Here is a 10,011-nt window from a genome sequence, read left to right as displayed (position 1 = left end):
CCTCGCCTTCGCGCTCCGCAAGGGGGGGGCCGCTGCGAGGGCCGAGCCGGTGGGACCGTGCCTGTAAAGCTCCCGGCACAGGGCCCGGCATCCCGTGAGCCTCCAAACAGCGGCTATTTTTATTATTAATTAAGGAGTAACGAAGGTGACAGCTGTGTAAACTGTAAAGCGCGGCGCCCGAACGACGGGTATTATTAGCACCCGCCCCCGCCCCAGTTACTCCCTCCGAGACGACAAACTTGAGCCTCGGTGGGCGGGACGCCGAGCCGGGAGCTCCCCAGAGCGGGCACGCTCCGACGCCCCGGGCGCCCTTGGCGGGAGGGGGACCCGGCGCCGGAAAGGGGGCGGGGCCCGAGGAGGGTCTGGCCCGCCCCTTCCCCCCAAAAAAGACCTAGCCCGTGGCGGCGTCTCCCGGGAGCCCGCTTCCTGCCCCGCCCCTCCGCCCCGTGGCTCCTTAAAGGCGCAGGCTTCCAGCCCGGCGCCCGCCGCGCCTACTCCTGGGCCTCTGTCGGCCGATCCCCTTTAACCTGGGAGCGAACTTTCACTTCGCTCGATTGAACCTGTGTCTGGGTCGGTCCCGACGAGCTCCTTCCTCCGTTTCAAATATGCATTGGCTTAACTTACCTGGAACATAGCCGGAATGACCCGGGATGGGCTCTGTAGGGGCCTTCCAGACTAGATACAGTGGCTAACAGACACCCCCATACAGCCCAGGGTCTCTAGACCCCTCCAGGAACCCCTTAAGCCATCCTCCACAAACCGCCCAACTTCCTCGTCACTCAGCTTTAGGTGGGAGGGAAGGTGAGAGCTATGAAGGGGGCACCCTGGTGCGGTGGAGCGGGGAGACCTGGACGAGGAGTCTTCACACCTGAGTTCTAGTCCTAGCCTCATCACCCGCCTGCCTGGTGTTCTCAGACAGGTACCTGTGCCTCTGGGGATAACTGAGGGAGATGTAGAGACAAAGGCTTCCCCAGGGGGAAGGGTAAGAGGGAGACCCAGACTTCAACTCAGACCGAGTTCCTGGGGCCGGTGCAAAGACCAGATAGGCATATCTAGCAATCCCTGGAGGGGACAAAGATGCCAGAGGAGAGGCCAGGCTCCTGCCCCAGGAAGCTCCTAAGAGTTTCCAACCTTTTCCCACCCAAGCCCCTCAGACTCCTGCTGAGTCTGAGGTAAACCAATTCAAGTCTCTTAAGCATTTCCTCTTCCAGTCCCAGACTGCCCTCCCCAGTGCTCTCTCTTCCTCCTCTGAGGGTCCAAGCCTCAACTCTGTCCCTTCAGTCCACATAACGGGCAAATTTTTTTCACCCCCACTGGGAATTCAGAGTCTTCTCTGGACGCCCATCCCCAGCTTTCCCATTGCACAGCGGAGCACAGAGCCAGGCAGACAGCGCCTGGCAGATAGGGGGATATTTGGGAGCAACATAAGTAACAAAGTTCTGGACCTGGCTCTCATTTGTGGCTACAGGAGCAACAGGATCCCTGAGGATTATTAAAGTGCAGGCACTGGACTTACATGCTTTCTAGGCAACAGCTCCTTTGTATTTCACAACCCAGAGGGAAGGAAGGATCATTATCCTCATTTTATTGGGGAGGAAACTAAGCTTTAGAATAGACAGGCAACTGCTTCACTTTGGCATAGGCAGTAGCAGAGCTGAGATTCAAACCCAGGTCTTATTTCTCTGATCTGAAAGAATCCAACAACTGTGGATTCTGTCCTCTACCTACTGGAACCAGAATGATTCATCTGACACAGATGTGTCTGTCTCTTTATTTGAACTGATTGCCAGAGAAACCCCAAGGCCCACCATGGAGCAGAAACTGGATGACAAAAGGGAAGGATGGATAATAGATGGAGCCTCACTTAGGGTACCCACATTTGTGAGAGCTGAGCTGAACCCAGCTTGGTCATCAGAACCCGGGACATGCAGAGTGGACATCTGGGTCGGGCTAGACTCGGCCAAGGAGCCACAGGTACAGCATGGGGGCCAGGCTGAGCAGGAGACGCTCAATCCCTTGGGGCATAACCCCAGCGTTCCTGGCCCCTGCGTAGAACCTCGCCACCTCCTCATTGGGGTTACCCTGGGCCGGCTCAAACCACATCTGGATGCAGCGGCCACTCCCCCGGCTGTAGTTGGTGGCCTTGTAGGAGTGATCCCAGATGCCCTCACACAGGGCTGCAGGCGTGGGAAAGTAGGCCTCAAATGTATGGCAGGTGGCCCTAGCTGGACACTTGTTCACTCCTGCAGGGGAGAGAGGGCAGGCACATTCACCCCACCCCCCACCCCAGGCCCAAAGCTCTTTTCTGGCCACCCCCAGACATCCTCACCCAATCCCAGATCCTCAAAGCCCCCCTCCGTCTCCCCACCCCTAAGCCCTCACCTGAGGTCCAGTTCCAGCCCCTGTGCCAGTTGTTCTTGCAGGTGTAGGAGGTGCGGCAGTCCTGCCACCATTGCTCACAGTCCTCTCTGCACAGGGGCACGTGCAGGATGCGCTCCTTGCGCCAGCTCTGGTTCACCTGCGTGGGAGGCCAAGAGGGAGGGCTCCCTTCAGCCAGGGGTGGGGGCAGCCATGGCCTTGCCCAAGCTGGATGGCAGCCTGCTGGGTGGGGGTGAGGGACAGTCCCGTACCTCCTGGATCCAGGGCCCCAGGTTGGGTGAGCACTCATAGAGACAGTTGTCCTGGATGAAGTGGCGCTTGCAGGCGGGCTCCATCTTGCCGCAGTGGTCCCAGGTGAAGTTATACAGGCGGGAGGTGTCCTTGTGCAGCTCCTGGCTGGTGCTGACGGTGCAGCAGGCCTTCTTCCTCCAGGGAGTGCACTGCGTGGGGGAGACCCGGACTAACTGCCCCGCTCCCCACAACCTTCTGCCACCTCCAGCCTTTTCTGTTTGGTTCTTGTTCTCCTGCCTCAAGTGGGTTATCCCAGGAAAGTTTACTGTGAGGACCCCTCTGTTCTTGATGTCCAGGAACACCCATCTGAGGGGAGACTCAGTCACAACAGGGCTGATCAGGGCTTGAAGGAGCTGGAGAGAAACCCTCTCCTCAGGGGACAATAGCTGTCATTTATGCACCCCTTCACACTTTTTTTTTTTTTTTAAGATTTTATTTACTTATTCATGAGAGACACAGAGAGAAAGAGGCAGAGACACAGGCAGAGGGAGAAGCAGGCTCCATACAGGGAGCCCGATGCGGGACTCGATCCCAGGACTCCAGGATCAGGCCCTGGGCTGAAGGCAGGCCCCAAACCGCTGAGCCATTCAGGGATCCCCCCTTCACATTTTATATAGAAAATTCTTTGATTTATTTATTCATTGAAAAATAATTACTGAGGGGCACCTGGGTGGCTCAGTCAGTTAAGTGTCTGCCTTCAGCTCAGGTCATGGTCTTAGGGTCCTGGCTGGAGCCCCACATTGGGCTCCCTGCTCAGCGAGGAGCCTCCTTTCCCTCTCCTCTCTGCTCTCCCCGCCACTATCTCTGTCGCTATCTCTGTCTCTCTCTCAAATAAATAAATAAAACCTTTTAAAAATAATAATAATCACTGAGCACCCATTTCTATTCCAGTCACGTTCTAGATGCCGAGAATATGATAGAGGACAAACCAGACAGCAATATGTGTTCATGGAACTTACATCCCATCCTGATCAGTGAGGACACACAGTAAGAAACTAAGAGAAAAAAAAAGTCTAGTGTCAGGATCTGATCAATTATATGGACAGAATTATAGCAGGGAATAGGAATGTGGAGTATGAGATAATCTTTGAAATTTTAACTAAGGTGGTTGTGAAAAGCTTCACCAGGAGGTGACATTTTGAGCAAAGAAATAAGGGAATGATGTTTCTATCAGCAATGGCCACAATAGCCAAACTGTGGAAGGAGCCTCAGTGTCCACCGAAAGATGAATGGATAAAGAAGATGTGGTCTATGTATACAATGGAATATTACTCAGCAATTAGAAACGACAAATACCCACCATTTGCTTCAACGTGGATGGAACTGGAGGGTATTATGCTGAGTGAAATAAGTCAATCGGAGAACGACAAGCAGTGTATGTTCTCATTCATTTGGGGAATATAAATAATAGTGAAAGGGAATATAAAGGAAGGGAGAAGAAATGTTGGGAAATATCAGGAAGGGAGACAGAACATAAAGACTCCTAACTTGGGGAAACGAACTAGGGGTGGTGGAAGGGGAGGAGGGCGGGTGTTGGAGGGGAATGGGTGACGGGCACTGAGGTGGACACTTGACGGGATGAGCACTGGGTGTTTTTCTGTTTGTTGGTAAATTGAACACCAATAAAAATTAATAAAAAATAAAAAAAATAAAAATAAAAAAATAAAAAGAAATAAGGGAATGACCTACGTGGTAATGTATGCTGAGTAACTTCTCAGCAAGTAATAGGGACTGTTTCCCCAGCGGTGAGGCCAGTGCTATGGCAGACCCATAAAAATATTTGCTGAAAGAAGTAAACGAAAGACCTAGTTATGATTTCCCTAAATCTCAACTGAACTCCATCTTACATATAGACACACCATATTTTAGCAAGTGTTTAATATAGATGAGCTTTTTCAGGACTGCAAATACTCTGAAAAAGAAAGGCCTTGCTATGTGCTTTGTTTTACCGGAATTATTCACTGTTATAGAAAATTATGTCATCAGTGGCAACATAGCTTAGCATATTTTACAGCATTTAAGTTGCCAGTAGAATACACCTGTTATTGATCTACAGCTGTACAGCTGTAACCGTCCCATTCATAGCGATTTGGTGAACAAAAACAAAAATGCTATTTGATAGTGATTTCTAACGTAGTCATGCCAGAGAATTAAAATATTGAAATATATTTTATTTTATTATAAGTTACTTCCTTTGTGCTTCTCCTTTGTATTACAGATAGAGAATTATGTTGATATATATTTTTTAAGGATTTTATTTATTTGAGAGAAAGAGAGCATGAGCAGGGGGCAGAAGACAGAGGGAGAGGGAGAAGCAGACTCCCCACCAAGCAGGGAGCCCATGAGTGACTCAATCCCAGGACCCCGAGATCATGACTTGAGTTGAAGACAGATGCTTAACCAACTGAGCCACCTAGCTGCCCCTCGTGTTATTTTTTAAGTTAAATATGCAAATAAGTTCTATTGGCTTTGAATTTTATTCCAGGATAGAAAACAGAGTCTAAAGAGTATTTATCATAAAAAGAAGACATGGAGGGATCCCTGGGTGGCGCAGTGGTTTGGCGCTTGCCTTTGGCCCAGGGCGCGACCCTGGAGACCCGGGATTGAATCCCACATCGGGCTCCCGGTGCATGGAGCCTGTTTCTCCCTCTGCCTATGTCTCTGCCTCTCTCTCTGTCTCTCTGTGACTATCAAAAATAAATAAAAATAAAAATAATTAAAAAAAAAAAAAAAAGAAGACGTGGAATCTCAATAGAGTTGCAACCGACTGGCATCCACTTTTACAGAATGTGTGAATGTACCACACCTGTTACCCTGTATCACAGCCCTAAGAGACCTCTTCTACCCTTGACACTCCATGGACTGGCTCATAGTGAAGGTAGGAAGAACCGTCCTCCCCAACAATCTCTTACCCTCCAAACCACTGAGAGTGCCCACCCGAGTCCTCACCCTATGCAACCACAGAGGCTGCTTACGTCTCAGCCCTCTGTGTGTCCTTGGCTTCTCTGGGCCTCAGTTTTCTCATTTGTGTTATGTAGGGGAGAATATTGTCTCCTACCTCAAAGGACCGACAAAGGGAATATGAAATCATGTGCAGTAAACACAACACCTGATAAGTGCTCAACAGTGATTAGATCATATCATCGCAGCCATGAAATTCTCTGAGGAGGCCACCTCTAAAACCACCTCCACCCATACCCGCCACCTTACCTTCATCTGCTCCCGTAGCAATAACCTGGGATGTGGGGGTTTCTGAGCAGTCGGTCCTTCCCCTACCACCCTGACTTGTTCCCACGTTAGAACCGCCCCCCTCCTCAACTTGAACCACCCTTCTGCCTCACCTGGGCATGCAGTTTATCCTCTGGGCCTGGCTTTGCCTTGTGGTGCTTGGCGTCCATGCAGACGTTGAGCAGGTCTGTCTTGACCCGGGCCCTGCACGTAGGGGCTGTCCAGGCCAACAGCAGCACAAGCGCTATCAGTCTCCAGGCCATGTCTTTCTGTCCCTGCAGGTGGAGGTTAGGGAGGTCAGGGCCTGAGCCAAGAGAGCCTCATGCAGGGCTCCCCTCGGCCCCCTGTATCCAGTGAAGGATGGGGTCAGACCCTGTTCCTTCAGTGCTGGGCTGCCGAGGCTCCCCGAACCTGAAGAAGAGAAGCTTGGCAAAAGGGGGCTTTCTCATCCCAGGCTTGCCAGGCTCATTCATCCACCTGGGATGAGTGGATCAACCCTGGGAGAGTTTTCCTAAATTGGAGGACATGTCTTTGTGCCCTCATCTTCTCTCAAATTTACTTAAGAAAGGTAATTAAAGGGGATCCCTGGGTGGCTCATCAGTTTAGCACCTGCCTTGGGCCCAGGGCATGATCCTGGAGACCTAGGATTGAGTCCCACATCAGGCTCCCAGCATGGAGCCTGCTTCTCCCTCTGCCTGTGTCTCTGCCTCTCTCTCTCTCTCTCTGTCTCTCATGAGTAAATAAATTAAAAAATCTTTAAAAAAAAAAAAAAAAAAGAACGGTAATTAAATAGTTCAGGTCCATGCCCTGCTCCCCTGAAAAGGGCCAGGGATACACAGTGCCCTCACGCCATGTCCAGCAAGTGCTCTCCATTACACCCTGGCTCACCTGGGTTCCTGTACCAGTTTGGAAACCAGCAAGCTGGGGGAAGGCAGTGACCCAGCTCTGCTGAGTTCTCCCAATGAGCCCTGGGGTCAAGGGATGTAACACACAGGTGGCATTTGGTTAAATAATGCAGAAATAGAAAGAGTGGTGGCTTCTAACTTTTGCTTCCTCAGACTTTTTCCTTCCCTGTTCTCTAAAAGCCATTTCCTTCCTCCACCCTGTCATAATACTGGTCTCCTTGGCTCTTTCTAGACTAATGCACCAGATCCCTATCCTACCCTTCAGAAAACAAGAGCAGTGATCCCTGGACACTAGAGACAATATGAAAGTACCCATGGGGGCGCCTGGGTGGCTCATTTGGTTAAGTGCCTGACTCTAGATTTCAGCTCAGGTCATGATCTCTGGGTTGTGAGATCAAGCCCCGTGTAGGCTTCTGCACTGGGCATGAAGTCTACTTAAGAGTCTCCCTCTCAAAAAAATTTAAAAAAAAAGAGTCTTCCTCTCCCCCTCCCTCTGCTCCTCCCTGTCCCCCTCCCCCAACCCTGTCTCTCTCTCTCCCTCTCCCCCCACCAAAAAATCAGTCAATGAATTAATTATATAAAATAAAAGCACCCCATGCAGAACAGCCAACTAGACAAGTGCTTAGAGTCCTGGGAGTCACCCAACAAAAGTGACAGCCCACTTCTCTCTTCCTGACTGACCCTTGCTCATCCCCCGCCCCCACTTCCATCTGTTAAAGATCTGTTTTTTTGGACTGTTGCTGAAGTATTTGAGTAGATAACACAGATTGCTTCCTCTCTCTCACCAACCCCACATCCCCACAAAGCCCTGGCCAAGGGTCCTTCCAAAACCTTAATGGAATTCATTTCCCTTGGTTCTCTGTTTGGGATCAGGTCTTCCCTCCTCCCGGTTCTTCCCCTTAAAGTCACCTTCCCCACAGGAGCTGGAGTGATCTTTTTCTTTCTTTCTTTCTTTCTTTCTTTCTTTCTTTCTTTCTTTCTTTCTTTCTTTCTTTCTTTCTTTCTTTCTTTCGTTTTTAAAATTTTGTTTATTTATTCGGGAGAGAGAGAAGAGAAAGCGGCAGGCGGGGGTGGGTGGAGCAGAAGGAGAAAAACGCAGGAGGGAGAAGCAGACTCCCCGCTGAGCAGGGAGCCGGAAGCGGATGCGGGGCTCCTTCTCACAACCCTGGGATCAGGACCTGAGCCAAAGGCAGATGCTTAATGGACTGAATCATTCAGGTGCCCCCCACCGCCGCTCCCCCGCCCCTTCACCCCCATCCAGGGCGATCTTTCTAGAGAAAGATCTGCTCCTCCCCTACCCAGTGTCCCTGTCACCCTTCCCTCCTTAGGGCATCTTGCCTGAGCCTCCTTTGCGGCTGGGAGCACACACAGCTGTGTCTGGACTGGCCTCTTTTCAGCCTGGCAATGGCTACAGGCCTTGGACTTTCCCCAGTGGTCTCTGAACTCAGCCAGGCTAGACTGACTGTAAGGGCTCTGATTACCACAGAGTATGATTTCTGCTTTCCGCTCTGGTCTTCCTTCTTTTCCAGACCCCACCCATTCAAGGCTCCCTTAGCCGGTCCCTGTACTCACTCCTGGCTTCATTCATCTCTTTATTAATTTCTTCATTACGGGATCATAGCTTCAACATTCATCAACTCCTAGAGAAGTTCATCTCTAAGGGGGAATCTGAATTTTTGAGGCATCCCAAGTAGTTGTTAGGATGAAGCTAGCTTGAGGGGCATGAGGTGCAGTAGGAGGAGAACCCAGGCTTTAGGGTCAGGCCATGGGTCCCAATGACAGCACCGTCCCTCATACCATCTTAGAAAATGTCACTGAGCTTTTCTGAGCTTTAATTTGCTCACCAGAAGGTTGTTGAGAAGTATATATGGAAAAGCCTGGCAGGGCAGCCCCGGTGGCTCAGCGGTTTAGCACCGCCTGCAGCCCGGGGTGTGATCCTGGAGACCCTGGATTGAGTCCCATGTCAGGCTCCCGCGTGAAGCCTGCTTCTCCCTCTGCCTGTGTCTCTGCCTCTCTCTCTCCTCTCTGTGTATTCTCATGAATAAATAAATAAAATCTTTAAAAAAAAAAAAAAAAAAGGAAAAGCCTGGCAGTAGGCTCAAATGATAGCTGTCAGGCTAATTTTTGAGTAACCAGGTAGACACAGTTAGAGGTTGAAGTACAGAAGTCAAGGTTCACAGAGAAAAATTGTCCCAAATCTGATAAATTATGTAATATCTCATCACCTTAACATTTCTGGAAACATAAATAAGCATTTTTTGATAGGCTTTTAAAAAATTGTGGAGAAGCATACATTATATAAAACTTACCATCTTGAATGGATAAAGAAGATGTGGTCTATGTATACAATGGAATATTACTCAGCCATTAGAAATGACAAATACCCACCATTTGCTTCGACGTGGATGGAACTGGAGGGTATTATGCTGAGTGAAGTAAGTCAATCAGAGAAGGACAAACATTATATGGTCTCATTCATTTGGGAAATATAAAAAATAGTGAAAGGGAATAAAGGGGAAAGAAGAAAAAAATGAGTGGGAAATATCAGAAAGGGAGACAGAACATGAAAGACTCCTAACTCTGGGAAACGAACTAGGGGTGGTGGAAGGGAAGGTGGCTGGGGGTTGAGGGTGACTAGGTGATGGGCACTGAGGTGGGCACTTGACGGGATGAGCACTGGGTGTTATTCTATATGTTGGCAAATTGAACACCAATAAAAAATAAATTTATAAAAAAAACTTACCATCTTAATTATTTTTAAGTGTACAGTTCAGTAATGTTAAGTGTATTTATGTTGTGCAATCAATCTCCAGAGCCTTTGCATCTTGTGAAACTGATACCCTATTCTCATTAAGCAACAAGATACCATTTCCTCCTCTCCCCGGTCCCTGGCAACCATCATTCAACTTTCTGTCTGTATAAATGGACCACTCTAGATATTTCATATAAGTGGGAATCACACGGTATTTGTCTTTTGTCACTCGCTTATTTCACTTAGCATAATGTCCTCAAGGTTCATCCATGTGCCAGAACTTCATTTCTTTTTAATAACTGAGTAATATTTCATTATATGCATGTGCTACATTTTGTTTATCCATTCATCCACTGATAGATCCTGGGTTGCTTCCACTTCTTGGCTATTGTGAAGAATGCTATTATAAACACAGGTGTACAATTCTCTTTCGAGGACCCTGCTTTCAATTCTTTT

General features: G+C 49.2%; 1 protein-coding gene across 3 annotated transcripts; it reads right to left on the bottom strand.

Annotated features, from left to right (window-relative positions):
- Nucleotides 1-1,757: 1,757 nt before the first annotated feature.
- On the bottom strand, nt 1,758-8,343 carry LOC121475954 (folate receptor beta-like). 3 transcript variants are annotated; one of them, XM_041729639.1, is made up of 5 exons: nt 8,142-8,343; nt 6,012-6,173; nt 2,631-2,819; nt 2,383-2,518; nt 1,758-2,243 (listed from the first exon to the last, which is right to left on the bottom strand). In XM_041729639.1, the coding sequence occupies exons 2-5, from the start codon at nt 6,159-6,161 to the stop codon at nt 1,951-1,953; spliced, it is 768 nt and encodes a 255-aa protein (XP_041585573.1). In that variant the 5' UTR covers nt 6,162-6,173; nt 8,142-8,343; the 3' UTR covers nt 1,758-1,950. The 3 variants fall into 3 exon arrangements, with proteins under 3 accessions (XP_041585573.1, XP_041585571.1, XP_041585572.1); XM_041729637.1 differs by lacking the exon at nt 8,142-8,343 and adding an exon at nt 7,713-7,849; XM_041729638.1 differs by lacking the exon at nt 8,142-8,343 and adding an exon at nt 6,787-6,866.
- Between the last annotated feature and the right edge of the window lie 1,668 nt (nt 8,344-10,011).

This window comes from Vulpes lagopus, chromosome 15 (genome assembly GCF_018345385.1).
Source record: "Vulpes lagopus strain Blue_001 chromosome 15, ASM1834538v1, whole genome shotgun sequence".
NCBI classification, from domain to species: domain Eukaryota; kingdom Metazoa; phylum Chordata; class Mammalia; order Carnivora; family Canidae; genus Vulpes; species Vulpes lagopus.
This window is presented reverse-complemented; position numbering and strand designations above follow the sequence as displayed.

Bases quoted from the DNA above. Each gene is read 5' to 3' on its own strand.
- LOC121475954 (XM_041729639.1), bottom strand. From the start codon at position 6,161: ATGGCCTGGAGACTGATAGCGCTTGTGCTGCTGTTGGCCTGGACAGCC. The intron at 2,519-2,630 runs GTACGGGACTGT...CCTCCCACGCAG, and splicing joins TGGGGCCCTGGATCCAGGAG to GTGAACCAGAGCTGGCGCAA. The intron at 2,244-2,382 runs GTGAGGGCTTAG...TCTCCCCTGCAG, and splicing joins GGGCTGGAACTGGACCTCAG to GAGTGAACAAGTGTCCAGCT.